Source organism: Tachysurus vachellii, chromosome 11 (assembly GCF_030014155.1).
Source record: "Tachysurus vachellii isolate PV-2020 chromosome 11, HZAU_Pvac_v1, whole genome shotgun sequence".
NCBI classification, from domain to species: domain Eukaryota; kingdom Metazoa; phylum Chordata; class Actinopteri; order Siluriformes; family Bagridae; genus Tachysurus; species Tachysurus vachellii.
The window spans coordinates 3,099,494-3,125,000 of record NC_083470.1 but is presented as its reverse complement, the minus strand read 5'-3'; the positions used below and the strand labels follow the sequence as shown (position 1 = coordinate 3,125,000).

At 39.4% G+C, this 25,507-nt stretch overlaps 1 protein-coding gene across 7 annotated transcripts in view; it reads left to right on the top strand.

The window, feature by feature from the left end:
* nfic (nuclear factor I/C) overlaps positions 1-25,507 on the top strand; it is a 132,314-nt gene that overhangs the window by 77,095 nt on the left and 29,712 nt on the right. For 6 of the 7 annotated variants that reach the window (XM_060882539.1, XM_060882538.1, XM_060882536.1 and 3 more), the window contains exons 3-6: positions 7,392-7,466; positions 11,036-11,110; positions 15,630-15,753; positions 20,228-20,352. In XM_060882539.1, the coding sequence (XP_060738522.1) occupies positions 7,392-7,466; positions 11,036-11,110; positions 15,630-15,753; positions 20,228-20,352 (399 nt within the window). The remainder of the gene's footprint in view (positions 1-7,391; positions 7,467-11,035; positions 11,111-15,629; positions 15,754-20,227; positions 20,353-25,507) is intronic. The other variant, XM_060882534.1, reaches the window with a different exon arrangement.

Genomic DNA, 25,507 nt, shown 5'->3' with positions numbered 1-25,507 from the left:
TAACTCAGTGATGATGTGTGAGGTGGTAACTCAGTGATGATGTGTGAGGTGGTAACTCAGTGATGATGTGTGAGGTGGTAACTCAGTGATGATGTGTGAGGTGGTAACTCAGTGATGATGTGTGATGTTTTAACTCAGTGATGATGTGTGAGGTGGTAACTCAGTGATGATGTGTGATGTTTTAACTCAGTGGTGATGTGTGATGTTTTAACTCAGTGATGATGTGTGAGGTGGTAACTCAGTGGTGATGTGTGAGGTGGTAACTCAGTGATGATGTGTGAGGTGGTAACTCAGTGATGATGTGTGAGGTGGTAACTCAGTGATGATGTGTGAGGTGGTAACTCAGTGATGATGTGTGAGGTGGTAACTCAGTGATGATGTGTGAGGTGGTAACTCAGTGATGATGTGTGAGGTGGTAACTCAGTGATGATGTGTGAGGTGGTAACTCAGTGGTGATGTGTGAGGTGGTAACTCAGTGATGATGTGTGAGGTGGTAACTCAGTGATGATGTGTGAGGTGGTAACTCAGTGATGATGTGTGAGGTGGTGACTCAGTGATGATGTGTGAGGTGGTAACTCAGTGGTGATGTGTGAGGTGGTAACTCAGGTAACTTTGTTGTGATTGTTGCGGCCACTTTTTTCCAAATTTATTCCAAACTTTAAGCCACACCCCCTGCCTGAAAAATGACACGAAGGCAAGTCATTCGATTTCAAGATGATGATTTTTACCTCAGTAAATTTTTCCCTTATGTTTATTTTTATCTCTTGCGGCGTGTCACAGATAAACAAACTTTCTGAGGCTCACGTGCTAAACCAGTCGATCATATCTTTAGCACTGTGCTAGTTATCAGCTTTAGCCCAACTTGAGGGGCTTTCTTCCCCTCTCCTAACCAGAAGGATTTGATTTCGTTTTGTATCAGATTGCGAGTTGTGTATAGTATCAGGCATCATATTGTGAACATCCTGCCAAATGAAACTGGAGTTTAGCCTAGCATGACATTTTACAGACACAGATCCAGATTAAGGGCATGAAGTAGCCTCAAAAGTAAAAAGAAAGCCAGGCTGCGGTTAAACTTGTGCTTTAACGATGGCTTTTCCCTGACTTTAAAAAAGAGCTCTGTGTAAAATTCCATTTGCGCAGCGTAAACGGAGATAGTAATTGGTTCAGCGTTGTGGTGACTGCACACGCAGCCGTCCCCACGCCCCCTGCTGGTCGGAGTCGTTAGCTCAGAGACGCGACCTGCACGGAGTCGGGGCGTGTTTCATGTCAGGCTCGGTGTAGAAATAAACACCAATGACATGTTGCACTGCTGCCAGTTTTACTCATGGTTCTTATTATGGGCTTTATGCATCTGTGGAGTGGCATTGGAATGATTTACCACTGTGGAGAAAGAAGGAGAAGGATAGAGAGAGAGAGAGAGAGAGAGAGAGAGAGAGAGAGAAAGAGAAGTCAATTCCTATGTCTCTCAGCCTGCCTTGTTTATGTAATATCTCCTTGACTTGTTGTTTAACTGTTACTCATTTCTGAAGCTGAGCTAAGCACAAGGAATGTTTTTGTCATTAGGTCATTTCCACAGCTAAAACTTTCTCTCTCACACACACACACACACACACACACACACACACACACTCACACACTTTTTGAATCCAGATAGTCGATGCCAGCTCTCTCTCTCTCTCTCTCTCTCTCTCTCTCTCTCACTTGGCACTACGAGGCCGTCTCGGTCGTTCTCTGCATGTTCTCACTTAGATGGCACGGCGAGAAGGACCTAAAATGGCTGCCAAAAGCAAGCAAACTCCTCTGCACATGAAATGTCTGCCAAAAAAAAAAACAAGCTAAAGAGCTTGAGTTGATAAATGATTCCTGACTAAGGAGAAAAAAAATCTTGAAAAGAATCAACAATGTGGACGTTATCCTCAGAAGACACACATGGAGCTGTGAGAGCTCGGAGAAAGCTCTTATCCCAAGCTCGAAGTTTCATCTTTTTTTCTGAATCCTGTTTTAAACAAAAAAGTGCACAACATGTGAAATGATGAAGCGTTCATATGGAGACACTCAGAGAGATGCACATAGAGACTCAGAGAGACAGAGAGACACTCTGAGAGACAGGGAGACACTCTGAAAGACACTCAGAGACTCAGAGAGACACACAGTGAGACACTCAGAGAGAGTCTCATAGATTCCGAGAGAATCTGAGAGACACACGGAGAGACTCAGAGAGAGGTACACAGAGAGAGACACTTAGAGAGACACTCATGGACTCAGAAAGATACAGAGAGACTCAGAAAGACACACAGACTCAGAGACACAGAGAGACATTCAGACTCAGAGAGACTCAGAGAGCCACACAGAGAGACTCCGATAGACACTTAGAGAGACAGAGAGAGTCTCAGAGAGAGACGCACAGAGAGACTCAGAGAGCCACACAGAGAGACTCGATAGACACTTAGAGAAACAGAGAGAGTCTCGGAGAGAGACACACAGAGAGACTCAGAGAGACACACAGAGAGACTCAGAGAGCCACACAGAGAGACTCCGATAGACACTTAGAGAAACAGAGAGAGTCTCGGAGAGAGACACACAGAGAGTCTCGGAGAGAGACACACAGAGAGACTCAGAGAGACACACAGAGAGACTCCGATAGACACTTAGAGAGACAGAGAGAGTCTCGGAGAGAGACGCACAGAGAGAAACAGCCAGAGCAGCTTCCCAGGCCACTCAGACCTTTTCGGACATTTGTTGTGTGACAACATTACTAAGGGACCGCAGTAAAACTTTTCCTCCCTGTGAAAGAAACCCTAGTAATGTAGGAACGGCTTTACGAAATGGCGGCCGTGTGCTGCGAGAGAAAATGGACGGCGGCGAGCTGCTCAAGAATATTTCATGACATCATACTTTCCATTCTGGCTTTTCTATTTTTCTGTTCGAGTGTCATGGCGCCAAAAACCGAATAAAAAAAAGCCACAAGGTTTTCAGTTCCGAGAAACTTCCTCACGCATTTCATGTTTTTTGTGGAGTTTGTAGCGCGCATGTGTGTGTGTGTGCGCGCGTGTCTGTGTGTGTGTTTTCTCGGCCTTCTGACTGTTATGAGCGTGGATGAGTGTGTGCCCTTCGTGCGCCCTCGTTTTATTATTATTTTTCTCTTTCTGTGAGCCATGCCAGGGTTTTAGCATGAGGGCGTCTTGCCTACAAACTGCTGCAGCTCTTGGCAGAAGTGTTTTTGGATTTTGAAGATAGCTGACAAGAGAAACACACACAAACACACACACACACACACACACACACACACACACACGCGTACACACACAGTTGGAGTTGGCCCTTGGCGTTGGCGGTGGTGCTCATCTACACCACAAACGCAGCCACAGTGGAGACAGTTTTGGTGTGTGTGTGTGTGTGTGTGTGTGTGTGTGTGTGTGTGTGTTTCATCATCTCAAATAAACAGCAATACTCCAAAATCAAACCATCCGTTCACAGCGGTCTTTGTTCCGTACATAATTTAGAGTTACGACTTTTTCACACTAAATTGTATAATTGTAGAGTCGTTTAATTCGATTCGGACCAGATTTATTCGTGTAGCGCTTTTAACGATGAGTATTGTCTCAAATCAGCTTTACAGAAATAAAACTTATTTACAGAATGACAATTATAATGTTTAAAATGTTATTTATCCCTAATGAGCAAGCATCTATTTTCCAGCCAAAAATATCGGGTTGGTTAAAGAATTGATTGATTTATTTATTTATTTTTCGCCCAATTTTGTAAAACACAGCGTTCTGAGTGATTTATAGGACTGGTGTTGTGACAACGTTTTGTTCCCTGTAAACCACAGTAATCCGATGTCGTAGATTTCCCGATGATTATTTTCTCGAAGACACTTTTTATAGTTTTTTTACGCTGTTGAAAGTCCACAAAACAAGTCAGCTCTCACCTCCCGTCTCTTACGTTATCACAGCTAGAAATATTATAATATTATAATGTTACTATAAATATTCTATTGTATTATTAAATATATTTAACGAGTAGCTTGTTTTTAAGTTAATAAGGAGGGAAAAGTCAACACGTATTAGTTGTTACTATGGAAACGATTCAAAGAAAATTTTTTATAAAGAACCAGCAAAAGTTATAAACTCTGTCCTGAACTCAAGGCGTGTTTGTTGTTACTATGGAAACAATAAAGTATTGGAACAAGCTGGAATTTATTGACAGAACTGCAGCTATAGAAAAAGGCCAGTCAGATTCGAGAATTTACAAGTTGTCATCCTGCGTGTTTCGTGTCGGTTGACAGGATCCAGGATCCTGTTCCTGTACGTCATCATTAAAGCGCAGTGACTCGGCTCCGGCGCAATCGGCTCGCAGCTCTTCAGATGTGGTGGGATGCTTAGGATCACATGCACGGTTCCTTTATTTCTTCCTCACTTTGTTAATCTTCATTGAGACTGTCAGTAGAACCTTGTCCTGGAGCTCTGCACATTTTTTATTTACGCCTAGCAAATTATGCATGTGGTTAAAGCCTGTGAAGTCACGCTGGTGTTTCCTTGTTGCCTAGCGGAGTGTTTGACACATACAGTATACATCACACACGCCTTCATCATCCACTCCTGTGGTCTAGCAGACGCTTCACTGTCACTGAGCAGATGCCAACGGAGCGGTTCCACTTTTAAAACCTAGATGGAGATAGAGGGGTTAGAGAGAGACACAGACAGACAGACAGACAGACAGACAGACAGACAGACAGACAGACAGACAGATAGATAGATAGATAGATAGATAGATAGAACAAGTGCAGATATTTGTACATATATATATTTACATTGTATGTAACCAAGATTATATACAGTGTATGCACAGATTAAATATAGTGCATATAAAGTTTATATATAGTGTGCGTACAGATTATATACAGTGTATTTACAGATTATTCAGTGTATGTACAGATTATATACAGCATATGTACAGATTATATAGTGTATGTACAGATTATATACAGTGTATGTACAGATTATTCAGTGTATGTACAGATTATATACAGCGTATGTACAGATTATATACAGCGTATGTACAGATTATTCAGTGTATGTACAGATTATATACAGCGTATGTACAGATTATATACAGTGTATTTACAGATTATTCAGTGTATGTACAGATTATATACAGCGTATGTACAGATTATTCAGTGTATGTACAGATTATATACAGCGTATGTACAGATTATATACAGTGTATGTACAGATTATTCAGTGTATGTACAGATTATATACAGTGTATGTACAGATTATATACAGTGTATGTACAGATTATATACAGCGTATGTACAGATTATATACAGCGTATGTACAGATTATATACAGTGTATGTACAGATTATATAGTATATGTACAGATTATATACAGTGTATGTACAGATTATATAGTATATGTACAGATTATATACAGTGTATGTACAGATTATATAGTATATGTAAAGATTATATACAGCGTATGTACAGATTATATACAGCGTATGTACAGATTATATACAGTGTATGTACAGATTATATAGTATATGTACAGATTATATACAGTGTATGTACAGATTATATAGTATATGTACAGATTATATACAGTGTATGTACAGATTATATAGTATATGTAAAGATTATATACAGCGTATGTACAGATTATATACAGCGTATGTACAGATTATATACAGTGTATGTACAGATTATATACAGCGTATGTACAGATTATATACAGTGTATGTACAGATTATATACAGCGTATGTACAGATTATATACAGCGTATGTACAGATTATATACAGTGTATGTACAGATTATATACAGTGTATGTACAGATTATATACAGCGTATGTACAGATTATATACATTGTATGTACAGATTATATACAGTGTATGTACAGATTATATACAGCGTATGTACAGATTATATACATTGTATGTACAGATTATATCCGTTGTACCGTCCTGTCACCTGCTCCAGAAAATCACAACCAGAACAATTAAAACCATATTACAGACCATAACAGGAAGAATCGGTCTTTTCCTCTTCTCCTGTTATTTCTTTTCCTTCTCCGGTCAAACTGGACGTTATTTGGCTCCACGCTGATGACTGAGACATAATGGAAACACTTACAAACCATTATACAGTGAAAAACAATTAGGGCAATAATTCACATTCCCTGTAGTACAACCAAAGCCATAGATTCTATCAGTAACTTTAAGCATGTGTGTGTGTGTGTGTGTGTGTGTGTGACATGGTGGTCAGCCTCAGACCTGCAGGTCAGCGAGAGCGTGTGAGCGGTAATGATGCGTTACGTTCTCTGGGTGCTAAACTCAAACATGTGCAGAAGGCCAGATTCGTCTCAGCTTTGATCTGCCAGGGGACGACGGCCTATCAGATCCGCCGAACTTCTATTTATTTATCTGACTTCAGGGCTTTTTTTTTTTTTTTTTTTTACTGCCTTCTCTCTGAACCTCTGCCAGAGACCTTGTGGTAAACTTTCCATCCCCCTTTTCTGCATTCAGTAAACTCCTCTCGGCTCTAGAGCAGCCTGGCGTGTTTATCTACCAGTTTTTATCTCCGTGTGCCGCGAAAAAATCTGAGTTCATGCAAATAAAAAAGGGTTTTATGGTCGGATTAGGCTGACTTTGTCCTTTTCATGCTGCGACGATGCTGGCAACGTGATCTGTTCGCTTTGCAGAGAGAGAGGAAGAGTGATAGAGAGGGAGAGAGAGAGAGGGAGAGAGAAAGAAAGAGAGAGAGAGAGAGAACTGGCTTGTGGTCAAAGTTTGCCAAACGAGTCAAAGAGAAAAAAAAAGGGTTTGGTGTGTGGTTTGCTGGCATGTTTCTCATTTCTTGGGTTTATGAAGCATATGAGTAAGCTGTGCCTCTGAAGAGTCGGAGTGTACGGCTGTGTCTCTGTGTCTCTGTGTCTCTGTGTCTCTGTGTCTCTGTATCACTGTAGCACTGATTTATAAATCTGATTTATTTTCCCCTTTACTGTATGAGTGAGTTCAGATCCTGCAAAAGATCACAATCCTCTCAGCTGTCAATCATATCCGGGAGACGAACCCTGTGTGTCTGCTGTCTGATCTGTGTGTGTGTGTGTTTCTGTGTGCCCGTGTGTGTGTGTCTGTTTGTGTGTATGCGTGTGTACGCGTGCGTGTGTGTGTGTGTGTTTGTGTGTGTGTACGTATGTATGTGTACGTGTGTGTACATGTGAACTCATCTCTGTCTCTCTCTCTCTTTCTCTCTCTCTCTGTCTCTCTCTCTCTATCTCTGTCTTTCTGTCTCTCTCTGTCTCTCTTTCTCTATCTATCTATCTATCTATCTATCTATCTATCTATCTATCTCTCTCTCTCTCTCTCTCTCTCTCTCTCTCTCTCAGAGGCAGCGGAGCAGGGCAGTAGTCCTCGCACAGGTATCGGCTCAGACCAAGAAGATAGTCGAGCCGCCACAATGGGTAAGACCATACACACACACACACACACACACACACACACACACACACACACACACACACACACACACACACTTTTGTTTTTTTGCCATTTCGTGCCTGTATTTGATTTGAGATGAAAACTGACCTGAGCTTCAGATGTACCAATAAAAAGTGACTGATTAAGCACTGTGTGTGTGTGTGTGTGCGCGTGTGTGTGTGTGTGTGTGTGTTACAGCTCTGCTTTACATCTCGCTTACCAGTATTTTTTAAGCATTCACACTTATTAATTTATAAATCTGCGAATGTCACTTAATTGATTAAATCTAATAACATCTGTTTAATATTCATTCGTATTAACGCTTATGGCCCCTTTAACTCGACCCCATAATCTTCTAGTCCTGTCGTTGGTTTGTTACCTGAATGTCTTCACCTGTTCTGTGTTTAAATCTCTTTTATTTGTCCTGCATCTGGTCTCGACCCCTGTGCTGTTCTACATTAAGTAATCTAATACATTTAATCCAAAAACAAAGACTTAAGTTAAAGAATCAGACACTTTTTCTTATATCAGAAATCATTTCATTAAGAATATTAAGTTGTATCTGTATTTTTTATATATATCTTTGCATTAAATTTCATTTTTTGAGCCATGAGCATGTGCATGGGTGTGTGGATGTGTGAGAACTGCAAAATCTGTGCAGTCTGCTTGTTCATGCATGTCTTCCTCTGTGTGTGTGTGTGTGTGTGTGTGTGTGTGTGTGTGTGTGTGTGTGTGTGCACGCAGTGCACTGATGTGTATGTGGTCAAGTGAGAGTGTTTGTAGGTGTGAAGCAGAAGGCGTACAGTGCAGCGCAGGTCTCTGAGCTCGTTCCCACACTGTACAAACATCCTGTTTACACAGCGCAACCTACATAGAGCTCAGCTTAACCTAGCAAACCCACACCCTCTGACACACACCTCACTACACACACACACACGCTTCCCGAACCACACGAAACATGCTTGCTCATTGAAATCAACCAGAAAAAAAAAAACTCTAGTTGAAACGAAGCTTTCATAAAAGTCGTCGATTGAAAGCAGGATTTATTTATGTGCACGTGAGGGGGGGAGGGAGGGAGGGAGGCAAGGGAAGGAAAGAAAGAAAGAAAATCCCAACGCTCACGGCGCACGCAGAACAGGCCGCACGAGTACGACCCGAGGCCAGATACGGCTCGATCATAAGATGAACCGCTGACTTTTCTTAATTTATTTACTCTTTGTGTAATTTAATCACAATTCTGGATTCTCTGGTTTCTGCGTTTTCTCCTCTCGTGGGCCAAAAGTCGAGAGCGTGTCGAGTCGAGAGCGTGTCGAGTCGAGAGCGTGTCAGTGGCTTTCCTTCAGCTTTCAGACAAAATTGCGCCATCTGGGGGGACAAAAGTCCTCTCCAAGATCTTTTATATATCCTTTTATATACATACACGTGGCCTTTACACACACACACACACACACACACACACACACACACACACACACACAAACACACACACAAACACACACACACTAAACAATTGCATACAGACGTCTTTTTTTTTATTGTATGCTTTCAATTTTCTGTTAAAAGGTGCTGCAAAATTATTGGCACCCCCGAATAAACTGTAATAAATTAGGACTATGGCAGAAATTAAATTCCTCATAACATGACGAGTGAACGAATTAACACGTTCTCTCAGTTCTTATGTTGTCATCAGGGGGAAAAAAAGCTTTTAACCACAAAAGATCAAGTGTAAATGATATAATAATAATAATAATAATAATAATAATAATAATAATAATAATAATAATAATAATAATGTGCTTCTATATCAGCACACACGAAGTCTCCTTGTGCCAGTGATATTTTTTATTTATTAAAGAATCATAGTCATGCTTTTTAACCCTTCGATCGAAGCCAGAACAGGAAGTCACTTCCTGTTCTGGCTTCTATCATAGCAGTTAAGACAATCGCATTTCCTTCAGAAAGGTCACAATACCTTAATTTTGTCACGTATACATTACAGCACAGTTTCTTTGAGTATCCTAATTTTAGAGGTTGGGGTCAGAGCACAGGGTCATATACAGTATGATACAGCACCCCTGGAGCAGTGAGGGTTAAGGGCCTTGCTCAAGGGCCCAAGAGTGGCAGAATGGCGGTGCTGGGGCTTGAACCCTGATCCTCTGATCAATAACCGAGAGCCGTAACCACACGAGCCACGATTTTATTATAGGGTATTCTTTCTTAAATAACTTTAAGAATTCTGCCCTGCATGTTGCTCATTACTATAGAAATGAGGATGTAGAAAGTAGAAGAGCATGAACGTAAAACTGTCATTAATGTTACAGACACGATTCACATTCAGGATGCAGTGCTGTGGTCTGTGTCTTTGAAAAAAACATAAGAACGATCATTTAACATCTTTATTTACCAGTAACAGAGTCAGGACTCCAGTGACTCAGTCAGGACTCTGCTGTCCTAATGTGGGATCATGGGTTGTGGTCAGACGAGGCTTTTTTCACCCTCCAGAAAAGAAAAAGGACAAACTCACAGACCTACAGTGAAACTTTGTGTTAACGAGCTCGCTGGGCTTTACATCATCTCTAAACAGGAAGTTGTGTTATGTGTAGAACAGGTTAGTTCTCGGGGTCATCTACAGGTACGGAAGGCAAAAATGGTGAGAACGAGAGAATGCAAAGGAAGAAGAAGGAGAAGAAGAAGATGCGGAGCAGAAAGAGCGTCTCACACCTTGTTGAACTTTACAGAGGATCAAAACAACGTTTCATTTTCTTTTGTGACCAAGCAAGAGCTTCTTTAGCTGCAGTACAGGCTGCGCGTAAACGTTCACGAATACGAGAGACGATATCAAGTACATTAGTCTTTTCAGAAGTCTTTTCAGACTAAAGACTCTTCCTTTAACATTTTCAAAGGCCCACGAACATTATGTCCAAACACTAATTCAGAAGGGCTGAATCCCAACGAATCTTGTCGCGCCTCACGCACCGCAAATAAAACAAAGGGAACTCCCTCTTCCCAATCGTTCCCAGTCTCTAGGCAATACTTCCGCAGACTTGATTTCAATGTCTGATGCCAACGTTCAAGAGCCCCCTGAGATTCAGGATGGTAGGCACTCGACACAACGTGAGACACTCCTAGAGCTTTTAAAACATTAAAACATCAGTTTTTCCTGTAATATTATTGCGGTGTCAATTATTTTTGAAACCAGTTCTTTTGAAACCGGGGGTGCCAATAATTTAGAAAGCAGTCTTTAAAAAAAAACCTCATATAAAAAAAATAAAAAAAATCATTCATTTTTGTGCATGTTCATCAAGGGTGCCAATAATTCTGGAGCTGGCTGTATACTTTCACATTGATCTTTTTTTTTTGTATTCCTGCAGCACAGCGCTGACTTCACTTTGGCTCAGATTCTTAGATGTTTGTTTTCTGATAGTTTAGTCGTTAAAAAAGTGTAACAATCGTCCTATTGTGTCTTTGTGTGTGATGGTAATGTTCTAATCACTCATCGGGTTTTAAGAGACACTAGCGCATTGTTCTTTGTTTCCATTTTCCTCTTTCGCAGATGGGCCCGAGTTTCAGGAGAGCTTTGTCACGTCGGGAGTTTTCAACGTGACCGAACTGGTACAAGTGTCCAGAAGTAAGGAGCTTTAAACGTTATTCTCTCTTAATCTCCAAACAGAGCAACATCACAACCTGAGCACTGAGCTGACTGAACACGATGCTGGATGAACGTGTCGAGGGGAAAGAAATAAAGGGCTTTTCACACCGCGCTTACGTTTACGTTTACGTTTACGTTTACGTTTACGCCATTTGGCAGACGTCCTTAACCTCTATTGATGAATACATTAACACTGGGTCACTAGGTGACAGATTTAGGACACCATCAACCTAAAACTCTGTTCAGGGTTTTTTTTTTAAATATGCACATAAAGCAAATGGAGAATAAGAGCTAGTTCAGGTGTTTCAGGAAGACGGTCAGTGACTCGGCTGTTCGGACATCTAGGAGAAGTTCATTCCACCACCTCAGTGTCAGAACAGAGAAGAGACTCGATGTATGTCTACATTTTACCCTGAGAGATGGTGGGACCGTGGTGGTGGGAGCGAGGTGCAGGGCGAGGAGCGATTTGAGGTAAAAGGATGCTGGTCCATTTTTGGCTTTGTACTCAACCATCAGTGTTGAGGTTAAATTGAGGTTATGAAACTATGCTCTGATTCAGGATCAGTGGATTTTGCAGTGGATTTTGTTGCTTAGCAACAGAGACCCTATCAGAAACTGAACAGCGTGAAAACCTAATATCGGGTGAAACACCGAACATCACGGAAGTGTGACCGTTAACGTGGAGGAAATCTGTTACTCTGAAAAATTGGCGGAGGTCGAATTACCGACGAACGATCGGCCGGTCGGCTAGACGACAAACTGTAAAAGACTAAAACAGATCAGACAGATGTGGAAGATAACAGCAGGAAAAGTCGAAGCAGTGTGAAAACTCAAACTACACAAGCCAGGATTCTGTTGACCTGCGAACTATTTTAAGTGTGAAAAGACCAACAGTGAATGAATGATTGAGTAAAGTGAGGGAGGGAGGAAAACGAGTGAGTGAGTGCGTGAGTGAGTGTATGAGTGAGTGTGTGTGAGTGAGTGAGTGTATGAATAAGTGTGTGTGTGTGAGTGAGTGTGTGAGTGAGTGTGTGAGTGAGTGAGTGAGTGAGTGTATGAGTGTGTGTGAGTGAGTGTGTGAGTGTGTGAGTGAGTGTGTGAGTGAGTGTGTGAGTGAGTGTGTGAGTGAGTGTGTGAGTGAGTGTGTGAGTGAGTGAGTGAGTGGGTGTATGAGTGTGTGTGAGTGAGTGTGTGAGTGAGTGAGTAAATGCGTGAGTGAGTAAGTGATTGAGTGAGTGAGTAAATGAGTGAGTGATTGAGTGAGTGAGTAAATGAGTGAGTGATTGAGTGAGTAAGTGAGTGAGTTAGTGAGTAAGTGAGTGAGTGAGTGAGTTAGTGAGTGAGTGAGTAAGTGAGTAAATGCGTGAGTGAGTGAGTGAGTAAATGAGTGAGTGGGTGAGTAAATGAGTGAGTAAATGAGTGCGTGAGTGAGTGAGTGAGTAAATGATTGAGTGAGTGAGTGAGTAAATGAGTGAGTGAGTGAGTAAATGAGTGCATGAGTGAGTGAGTAAATGAGTGAGTGGGTGAGTAAGTAAATGAGTGAGTGAGTGAGTAAATGAGTGAGTGAGTGAGTAAATAAGTGAGTAAATGAGTGAGTGAGTGAGTGAGTGAGTAAATTAGTGAGTGAGTGAGTGCGTAAATGAGTGACTGGGTGAGTGAGTAAATGAGTGAGTGAGTGAGTGAGTGAGTGAGTAAATGAGTGAGTGGGTGAGTAGTAAATGAGTGAGTGAGTGAGTGAGTGAGTAAATGATTGTGTGAGTGAGTGAGTAAATGATTGAGTAAATGAGTGAGTGAGTGAGTGAGTGAGTGAGTAAATGAGTGAGTGAGTGAGTGAGTGAGTAAATGATTGAGTGAGTGAGTGAGTAAATGATTGAGTAAATGAGTGAGTGAGTGAGTGAGTGAGTAAATGAGTGAGTGAGTGAGTGGGTGAGTGAGTGAGTGAGTGAGTAAATGATTGAGTGAGTGAGTGAGTGAGTGAGTAAATGAGTGAGTGAGTGAGTGAGTGAGTGAGTAAATGAGTGAGTGAGTGAGTGAGTGAGTGAGTGAGTAAATGATTGAGTGAGTGAGTGAGTAAATGATTGAGTGAGTGAGTGAGTGAGTGAGTAAATGAGTGAGTGAGTGAGTGAGTAAATGATTGAGTGAGTGAATGAGTGAGTGAGTGAGTAAATGAGTAAATAAATGATTGAGTGAGTAAATGAGTTAGTGAGTAAATGATTGAGTGAGTAAATGATTGAGTGAGTAAATGAGTGAGTGAGTAAATGATTGAGTGAGTGAGTGAGTGAGTGAGTGAGTAAATGAGTGAGTGAGTGAGTGAGTGAGTGAGTGAGTGAGTGAGTGAGTAAATGAGTGAGTGAGTGAGTGAGTGAATAATTTGTCATTAGTGTTGAAACATGTATTGCTCCTGACGTGTGTAAGAGGTTTTGTTTTGTTGACACAGTAAAACATTCATTACGCAGCTGTTAGCTTACTAAATAATGCAGTCTGATCTGATCGTGTATCGCTCTGTCGTGTATCACACACCTGTCATCTGCTCCAATTTCCTGAACATCAAGACTCTCTGTTTTACTCTCTGTAAAAAAAAATGAAAAGTCAGCTAATTAAATTCAGCTATCCGTGTGATGCGGATCCCTTCGCACACACATCACGTCTTTAAGCTGCGGCGTGTCGATGAATCACGAGTCAGACTGACTGAAATCAAGGCCAGGATTTGACTCTGTAGTGTGAGTCAATGTGACGTTTGTGCTGACTCTCAGAAGGGTCTGTAATTATCCCCACTACTGACTCTCATTATGTTCTCCTGGGAAGATTTAATCTGCATAACGAGTTTGTTTGTGTTCTACACTATGTGAATGTCCCAGTAATGAAATAATGGAAAGCAGCACAGGGGACATGTGAAGGAGAACGCTTGGTTTCTAAACGGTCACTGATGAAGTGATGGACTGAAAACCGTGGGATGCTTTCTGCTATTCTGTTATGTTATCAGTATAAAGTCATATGTTATATAACGTCAGGTTAAAGTGTAGATTATAGAACTTTTATGTTTAGGAATTAGAACTTGCAAACCTAAGCAGAAAAAAAACGGATCGCTTTCATCTTTTCGTCCGGTTCGTGTGCTGCTTGTTTCTATTTTTATCTCGGCAACGGTGAGGAGTAAATGATGTAGCTACAGTATAGGAAGTGTAATTTATCCCTCATGTTGTTTAGATCTTAAGGGAAATAAAGTTAAGGTGTGCTCCAGATAGCTTCTGGTCCTTCAGAGTTTTCCCTTCAGATCAGATATCATTTGTTCCTGAACAGTCCAATTTTCTCACACTTGTCCAAAAACATGCTGTTGAAGTGGTTGAATTGGCTGATCTAGTTTGCTCTTATTTGCAAATGTGTGTGTGTGTGTGTGTGTGTGTGTGTGTGTGTGTAGTGTAGTGTAATAGCATGAACTTGCCCATTCTCACACAAGACTTTCCAGGGATTCACTGGAGACCCCTGACCAGGATAAAGCAGTTAATGAAGATGAATGACATGGTTTCACTCTTTCATCCATCCATCCATTCATCCAGCAATCCTTTTTTTGAAATCCCAAAGCACATGCAATTTCCATGCACTTAGGGCGGAGGCAGGAATCGGACCCCAACCCGAGGGATGGAGCGCCTTCCTGTTTCAATTAATAGAGTTTAAAATATATATATATTTTTTTTAAAAGGGGGGGGGGGGCACGGTGGCTTAGTGGTTAGCACGTTCGCCTCACACCTCCAGGGTTGGGGGTTCGATTCCCGCCTCCGCCTTGTGTGTGTGGAGTTTGCATGTTCTCCCCGTGCCTCAGGGGTTTCCTCCGGGTACTCCGGTTTCCTCCCCCGGTCCAAAGACATGCGTGGTAGGTTGATTGGCATCTCTGGAAAATTGTCCGTAGTGTGTGATTGCGTGAGTGAATGAGAGTGTGTGTGTGCCATGCGATGGGTTGGCACTCCGTCCAGGGTGTATCCTGCCTTGATGCCCGATGACGCCTGAGATAGGCACAGGCTCCCCGTGACCCGAGGTAGTTTTATGTCCAGTTTGATACTAAAGTTCCTCCACAGTTCCCTCTGTAGACCTGTAGTGTAGAGCAACACCACATCCCACCGCAGCCTCGTCCCCTGAGACTCCGTCTAACCTATTAAACAGCCGTGTATACTACAGTACTGGTCTTCAGTGCTGTAAAACTCACCTGTGCGTGACGTACCGTCAATCTGGGATTGATCATGCTACAGCGCTGCTCATAATCCACAAGGGAAGGTTAAAGTTCATCTGTAACTGCATGTCTTAATGGCACTTATAGTGGCCATTAGTTGTTTGCTGGTTTTAGTGAACACACACACACATATATATATATATATATATATAAGAATAAGTGAGTGATGTAGTGAGTGATGATACATAATGTAATACAAATCATGTAACTTGAAAGCACTGTTTAATAATCAGATTTATATGATCTGTCTTTTTTGTTTTTTTTAACAATGCGTAGCACCGGTGGTGACAGGAACAGGGCCAAACTTCTCTCTCGGGGAGCTGCAGGGACACCTGGCTTACGATCTGAACCCTACAGGTGTGACCATGAGGAGAACCCTACCCAGCACCTCCTCAAGCGGGTCAGTACACTCACACAGCTTAGAAATATATAAATAAATAAATAATGTTTTTGTCTCTTATGATTGTTTCAAGTCTATATCTAGTATATAGTCTATATCTAGTATATAGTATATAGTCTGTATCTAGTATATAGTATATAGTCTGTATATAGTATATAGTCTGTATCTAGTATATAGTATATAGTCTGTATCTAGTATATAGTATATAGTCTATATCTAGTATATAGTCTGTATCTAGTATATAGTATATAGTCTGTATCTAGTATATAGTCTGTATCTAGTATATAGTATATAGTCTGTATCTAGTATATAGTATATAGTCTATATCTAGTATATAGTCTGTATCTAGTATCTAGTATATAGTCTGTATATAGTATATAGTCTGTATCTAGTATATAGTATATAGTCTGTATCTAGTATCTAGTATATAGTCTGTATATAGTATATAGTCTGTATCTAGTATATAGTATATAGTCTGTATCTAGTATATAGTCTGTATCTAGTATATAGTATATAGTCTGTATCTAGTATCTAGTATATAGTCTGTATCTAGTATATAGTATATAGTCTGTATCTAGTATATAGTCTGTATCTAGTATATAGTATATAGTCTGTATCTAGTATCTAGTATATAGTCTGTATATAGTATATAGTCTGTATCTAGTATATAGTCTGTATCTAGTATATAGTATATAGTCTGTATCTAGTATATAGTCTGTATCTAGTATATAGTATATAGTCTGTATCTAGTATATAGTATATAGTCTATATCTAGTATATAGTCTGTATCTAGTATATAGTATATAGTCTGTATCTAGTATATAGTCTGTATCTAGTATATAGTATATAGTCTGTATCTAGTATCTAGTATATAGTCTGTATATAGTATATAGTATATAGTCTATATCTAGTATATAGTCTGTATCTAGTATATAGTATATAGTCTGTATCTAGTATATAGTCTGTATCTAGTATATAGTATATAGTCTGTATCTAGTATATAGTCTGTATCTAGTATATAGTATATAGTCTGTATCTAGTATCTAGTATATAGTCTGTATATAGTATATAGTCTGTATCTAGTATATAGTCTGTATCTAGTATATAGTCTATATCTAGTATATAGTATATAGTCTGTATCTAGTATATAGTCTGTATCTAGTATATAGTATATAGTCTGTATATAGTATATAGTCTGTATCTAGTATATAGTCTGTATCTAGTATATAGTCTATATCTAGTATATAGTATATAGTCTGTATCTAGTATATAGTCTGTATCTAGTATATAGTATATAGTCTGTATCTAGTATCTAGTATATAGTCTGTATATAGTATATAGTCTGTATCTAGTATATAGTCTGTATCTAGTATATAGTCTATATCTAGTATATAGTATATAGTCTGTATCTAGTATATAGTCTGTATCTAGTATATAGTATATAGTCTGTATATAGTATATAGTCTGTATCTAGTATATAGTCTGTATCTAGTATATAGTCTATATCTAGTATATAGTATATAGTCTATATCTAGTATATAGTCTGTATCTAGTATATAGTATATAGTCTGTATATAGTATATAGTCTTTATCTAGTATATAGTCTGTATCTAGTATATAGTCTATATCTAGTATATAGTATATAGTCTGTATCTAGTATATAGTCTGTATCTAGTATATAGTATATAGTCTGTATCTAGTATATAGTATATAGTCTGTATATAGTATATAGTCTATATCTAGTATATAGTATATAGTCTGTATCTAGTATCTAGTATATAGTCTGTATCTAGTATATAGTATATAGTCTGTATATAGTATATAGTCTGTATCTAGTATATAGTATATAGTCTGTATCTAGTATATAGTATATAGTCTGTATCTAGTATGTGTGTATATATACTGTATATATATATATAGTAAGTTGGTCATTTCTGAAGGTATTCCTAAGTCAAGCATGAAGTCACAGCTCCAGATCAACAACAACGACTATTACAGTCTGATATTATAATATACTCTACACTGATCAGGTGGAACTTTGAACGAGAGATGACTAGGGTTGCAAAAGTCCGGGAATTTTCAAGGCTGGAAACTTTCCATCGGAATTAATGGGAATATATGGGAATTAACGGGAATATATGGAAATAAACTGGGAATTTTTTTAAAAAAATGCAGAGTTGCTTCTAACAAGGAACTTAAATGTAGTTAAAAAAAAACTTGCAGCATAATTTTGTTTAAAACAACAAGATTTAATGCAATTTAAGTTGAATTTGTACCCTACATTCCTCGGTCACTTGCACATAACACACTGCTTACTGGAGGGCCATTGAGGCCAAACCCCCTGCATTTACTCACATTCTTCCATAACATGCACAGTAACACTTTATTTTAGGGTCATTTAACTAGTTGCTTATTAGCATGAATATTAATAGAATATTGTCTATTTATTAGTACTTATTAAGCACATATTAATGCCTTATTCTGCATTACTTTATTCTACATTCTTAATTGTACCCAATACCTAAACTTAATAACCACCTTACTAACTCTTAATAAGCAGTAAATTAGGAGGGTTACACATACACAGATAATTTGATGACTCACTACATTTTGATTGGGACTTTTTTTTTAGAAGGGCAAGGGAGGGGAGATATGTTTATTACAATTATTAAGTTTATTATGTTAATTACAAGCTTAATAATATTTATTATGCTTTTGTGTTACTCAATGAAATAATCAATTAAAGTTCTGATTACATTTAAATCAGTCAAGACGTCATTTTTAAAATTTGTATTACCTTGCATGCATGTCTGCTTATGACCAAACAAAATGTTTATTTATGTTTGTATATGATATAGTTTATATAAATTTCCCTATATTTCCAAATAATTCCCATAAATTCCTGTAAATTCCCATAAATTTACCCGAAATTTACCGGACACTTTCCGCCCCTTTGCAACCCTAGAGATGACACGAAGAGCATTGATTATCTCCTTACAGTGGAAGCTGTCTGTCAGTGGTGTGGGACAGTTTAGTTCCTCAGGAGCTCTTGGTTGCATAATCCCACTCAAAACTGTTGTAGAAAGGACATTGTTTACATTGAGATTATTTCTTGTCCAGTGACACCCAAATGATTATGAGGTTCACTTCTGAGTCTGGTTCCTCTCGAGCTTTCTTCATCATATCATCTCAGGGAGTTTTTCCTCACCACCGTCACCTCAGGCTGGTTCATTAGGGATGATGAACGTTAGATGTTAGAGATGAATAGTATCTTAATTTTAAACTTTCGAATGTTTATTCTGTTCCTATTCTATACTCCTGTAGAGCTGCTTTGAGACAATGTCCATTGTTGAAAGTGCTATACAAATAAAGTGAATGGAATTCAACTGAAATTAGTCAGTAAGATCTTGAGGTTGATGTGTTGGAAGCAGGAGAAATGGGCAAACTTGAGAGAGCACCACATTTGTTCAGCTTGAGGAAAACGATTTATTAATGGTGTTGATTTATTGTTGAACTGATTTCCTGTTAGCTTGAATGTTTAATTCTAAGCTCCGCCCAGCACTAGTAATTTTTCCATCCAGCTCCAGCAGTATGGTGCTACATTCGCTGTCAGTGTTCTTCCAGTTACTGCATGTAATCCGTCACAGCCTGCATTTTCTGTAGATATTCCATAGTCTAGCTACCTATAATAGGTGTTAAACTGTGTGTGTGTGTGTGTATGTATGTGTGTTTTTGTGTATGTGAGTGTGTGTGCGTGTGTTCACGTGTGCGTGTGTGTGTGTCTGTGTATTTGTGTGAGTGTGTGTGTGTATGTATGTGCATGTGTGTGTTTTTGTGTATGTGAGTGTGTGTGTGTTCACATGTGTGCGTGTGTGTGTCTGTGTATTTGTGTTTTTGTGTGTGTGTGTATGTATGGGCATGTGTGTGTATTTTTGTGTATGTGAGTGTGTGTGCGCATGTGTGTGTTTGTGTGTGTGTGTGAGAGAGTGTGTGTGTGTGCGTGTGTGTGTGTTTGTGTGTGTCTGTGTGTGTGTGTGTGTGTATATGTGAGTGTGTGTGTGAGTGTGTTTGTGTGTGCGTGTCTGTGTATTTGTGTGTGTATATGTGAGTGTGTGTGAGTGTGTTTGTGTGTGTGCGTGTGTGTTTGTGTGTGTGAATCATTTTGTAAAAGAAGCGGAGTAAGTTTGTCAAAGTGACACTACAAAACGCTGGTGTGTGTGTGTGTGTGTGTGTGTGTGTGTGAGTGTGTTTGAGAACTCTGATGACAGCAGCCCTCTGGGTTCTGTGATTTATCTCTTCTCCTTCACTGTCCCTGCTAGTTTTGATGAATGTTCTTTTTTTTTTTTTTTAAATAAACACACTGCCAAGTTCAAACTAAACTTTTCTTTTCACTTCCTGTCCATGCGTGCCGTGTACTCTGCTCCATCGTCTCGTCCCGTCCCGTCTAATCGCCCTCTGTGTTTGTCTCATGCAGGAGTAAGAGGCAGAAGTCCAGCTCTGTTGAGGGTGACATCGACACCAGCCCCGGGGGTGAATACTACACCTCACCAAACTCTCCCGCTAGCAGTTCCCGAAACTGGCAGGACGAGATGGAAGGAGGTTAGAGTCAAACACCAAAGAGGATTTGATCTTAAACATGAGCTTGATACACGTACACTACCAGTGTAACACGACATTACTCATGATCATTGTACACTATATGACCAAAAGTTTGTGCACCCCTACCCATCACACCCATCACACCCATGCGCTTGTTGAACATCTGACTCCTGTTATAATCAGCTCCACTCTTCTCTTCTGGGAAGCTTTCCACTAGATGTTGAACGTGGGGATTCGTTCGTTCGTTCGTTCTTTGTTTGTTCATTCATTCGTTCATTTATTCATTCATTCATTCGCAAGAGCATTAGTGAGAAGATGTTGAGATGTTTATGAAGCTCCAGTTTCAGTTCATTTCAGTGGTGTTCAGTCTGAGTCAAGGCTCTGTAGGAGTAGGAGTTCTTTCAGTCCAACCTTAACCTCTACAGCATGACGAAAGCTTTGTGCACACGACGACATTCTCCAGCATTGCCGTGTTCAGGTTGTCCGTACACGCGTCTGACTGCGATTTGTCTGTCTTTGTGTCCACCTGTTTACCCATCAGAGGTAGATGGACGTTTGCTCGACCGTCTGTAGGATTTGTCTCTAACGTTGTAACCAGCAGATGATCTGATCTGATCTGAGTTGAGCTTCCTTCCAGTTCTAAGTAGGCTACAGTTTAACGCTAATTCACTCAGTACACATTAATACCAAGCAGGAACACACACGGTGGTGGAAGCAACCCACCAGTTTGCTCTGCAAGCTTCATCCTCCATCGTTCCTACATGAATCATTCTGGAAGTCTTTAAAAATAAGTGAGTAAATGAATAATAAAGGAATAGTGTAGATGGTGCAGTGTGTTAATGGTGCGGGTGAATGGTGTATTTGTTCCACCAGCTGCACAGCAGGGTTTAAAATAGGAGAGAGTTTCATAACTCGGCGCTTTATTGATGATGTAACAGATGAAAGTGTTCAGTTCTGATAAACGCCCTTCTACAACCGAGAAACCTGTGTGTAAGAAGAGAATTACACAATCATAGACTTGTGTGTGTGTGTGTTTTGTATGATAGGTGTACTACTGTATGCATCTGTGTACTTGCTCAATGTGTCTGTGTGTGTGTGTTATTTTATGCATTTTTGGAAATTTGCAGTACAATAATCCGAATTATATTTTGAAAAGATGGGGCTCATAGCCGATGTCCAGTCATTGCTCAGGCTGAGAGAATTTCGTTTGTGTTCAAGTGCGTTGGCATTTTTGGGAAGTTGAGAGAAACTGTGACATTCCAGCTAAAGTCTGAAAGGGAGTAAAGCCTTTGTTTACACTAATAATAATATTGAGCCTTAATCTGGGCAAAGAACAACCTTTTGTAAATAAGGACTAGGAACTAAAAGTAAGAATTAGTGTAATTGTAATGTGACGACTGGGTGCAGGTGGGTGCAGATAGCTTAATCAGAGAACAGTACGGTGCGGGTGGGTGGGGGTGGGTGGGAGGGGGAGGATGATTTATTTGAAGAAGCGGATACGAGTGACGCTTGAGCTGATCCTTGTATCTCTACTGTGTGTGTATATGTGAGAAAGACTACTGTGTGTGTGGTGTGTGTGAGTGTGTGTGTGTGTGTGTGTGTGTGTGTGTGTGTGGTGTGTGTGTGTGTTTGTGTGTGTTCTAAATAAAGCCCATCCTTTATTAGATTTTCTTTTTAACTTTATCAGCGTAGTGCCTCCGGGTCTCAGTGGTTTCAAATAAAGTATTAAATCTCACTGCAAACTTTCCATAACACTGTAATAAACACAGTGTTTTTATAACATCGTGTACAGACACTCATCATTACACAACTCACCTCTGATTATACAACTCAACTCTACACAACTCAACTCTACACAACTCAACTCCAATTACACAACTCAACTCTACACAACTCTACACAACTCAACTCTACACAACTCACCTCTGATTATACAACTCAACTCTACACAACTCAACTCTACACAACTCACCTCTAACTACACAAACTCAACTCTACACAACTCAACTCTACACAACTCAACTCCAATTACACAACTCAACTCTACACAACTCTACACAACTCAACTCTACACAACTCACCTCTAATTACACAACTCAACTCTACACAACTCAACTCTACACAACTCACCTCTAATTACACAACTCAACTCTACACAACTCAACTCTACACAACTCAACTCTACACAACTCACCTCTAATTACACAACTCAACTCTACACAACTCAACTCTACACAACTCACCTCTAATTACACAACTCAACTCTACACAACTCAACTCTACACAACTCAACTCTAATTACACAACTCAACTCTACACAACTCACATCTAACTACACAAACTCAACTCTACACAACTCACCTCTAACTACACAAACTCAACTCTACACAACTCAACTCTACACAACTCAACTCTACACAACTCAACTCTAATTACACAACTCAACTCTACACAACTCACCTCTAACTACACAAACTCAACTCTACACAACTCACCTCTAACTACACAAACTCAACTCTACACAACTCAACTCTACACAACTCAACTCTACACAACTCAACTCTAATTACACAACTCAAAACTACACAACTCACCTCTAACTACACAAACTCAACTCTACACAACTCACCTCTAACTACACAAACTCAACTCTACACAACTCAACTCTATACAACTCAACTCTACACAACTCAACTCTAATTACACAACTCAACTCTACACAACTTACCTCTAATTACACAACTCAACTCTACACAACTCACCTCTAATTACACAACTCAACTCTACACAACTCAACTCTACACATCTCACCTCTAATTACACAACTCAACTCTACACAACTCAACTCTACACAACTCAACTCTACACAACTCAACTCTAATTACCCAACTCAACTCTACACAACTCACCTCTAACTACACAAACTCAACTCTACACAACTCACCTCTAACTACACAAACTCAACTCTACACAACTCAACTCTACACAACTCAACTCTACACAACTCAACTCTACACAACTCAACTCTACACAACTCACCTCTAACTACACAAACTCAACTCTACACAACTCACCTCTAACTACACAAACTCAACTCTACACAACTCACCTCTAACTACACAAACTCAACTCTACACAACTCAACTCTACACAACTCAACTCTAATTACACAACTCAACTCTACACAACTTACCTCTAATTACACAACTCAACTCTACACAACTCACCTCTAATTACACAACTCAACTCTACACAACTCAACTCTACACAACTCACCTCTAATTACACAACTCAACTCTACACAACTCGACTCTAATTACACAACTCAACTCTACACAACTCAACTCTAATTACACAACTCAACTCTACACAACTCAACTCTAATTACACAACTCAACTCTACACAACTCAACTCTAATTACACAACTCAACTCTACACAACTCAACTCCAATTACACAACTCAACTCTAATTACACAAACTCAACTCTACACAACTCAAATTACACTAACTCAACTCCAATTACACAAACTCAACTCTAATTACAGAACTCAACTCTACACAACTCAACTCTAATTACACAAACTCAACTCTACACAACTCAACTCCAGTTACACAACTCAACTCTAGTTACACAAACTCAACTCTACACAACTTAACTCTAATTACACAAACTCAACTCTACACAACTCAACTCTAATTACACAAACTCAACTCTACACAACTCAACTCTAATTACACAAACTCAACTCTACACAACTCAACTCTAATTACACAAACTCAACTCTACACAACTCAACTCTACACAACTCAACTCTAATTACACAAACTCAACTCTACACAACTCAACTCTAACTACACAAACTCAACTCTACACAACTCAACTCTAACTACACAAACTCAACTCTACACAACTCAACTCTAATTGCACAAACTTAACTCTACACAACTCAACTCCAGTTACACAACTCAAATCTAATTACACAAACTCAACTCTACACAACTCAACTCTAATTAGACAACTTATCATTACACAACTCAAATCTACTGAGCTTCACTCAACACTTTTTGAAGTAGCTCACACCAACATTTCGTCCTTTGGGCTTGTCCTGGAGGAAGCTTTGCCTCAGCTTTGCCTCAGCTTTGCCTCGTGCCTCTCCTTGGCTTTGAATTTCCTAAACAGAGCTGCAGGTCATCATTAATTCATGAACTGGCTTTTTTTTGCAGAAGTGTGCAGAAAAATGGAGACAACAAGCACCTTAAATATGCTGGGGAAAGTTCAGCAATTAGTTTTACAGACAAAATATTATTCTACGCCTTTAAATAACGGCCCTGACATTTGTGTACTCGGATAATATTGTTCTTAGAAATGATAGGCATGCAGAATTTACGGCTTCCTTTTCTAATGTTTAGGTAACTACATATGATCAAGATTAAGAAAACGATCTGTACGCAGAGCTCTGTAAAAACTTTAACGCAAATGATTTCACTCACCAAAAGCAACACAGAACAAACTAACAAACTACACAGTCGACAAAACTTAACTTTTAAAGCTTAAAAAAATTAAATGTAAAAATGAACCAATATTATTATGGATTTTTCATTCATTTTAATATTGTGTTTGTTTTTTATAGAACCTGAATTCATTCTTATTACAATATTAAAATGATTGAAAATTACTGAAAAATGTTTTTTCCTTTTTTTTATTCTAATAAAAAAACATTTACACGCGAGAATCTGTCATGTCAAAAAAAGCGGAAATTAATAACTGGATAATTACTTTAAGCATAAAGTTAGAATTGTTTTTTTTAAAACATGTGTATATACATTTTAAAACATTATCTACAAAATAAGAAAACAAAATGCTTAATTTATCATTGATCATAATCTTATAATAAATAAAAAGTTTGACACAATATAGATTTAGCTGCAACGGCGATGGAGCTTCATAGGTCTGTTTAACAGCCTGAAAATCTTGCTCTGTGTGTGTGTGTGTGTGTGTGTGTGTGTGTGTGTGAGAGAGAGAGAGAGAGAGAGAGAGAGAGAGTGTAGGTAAAAATTGCAGTGTAAGCAGAGCTGAAACACCTGGGCAGGGCAAACCTGGCTGCAGTGAATCTAGGTCACATTGTGGTTATATAAACCATACTGTGAGCTAC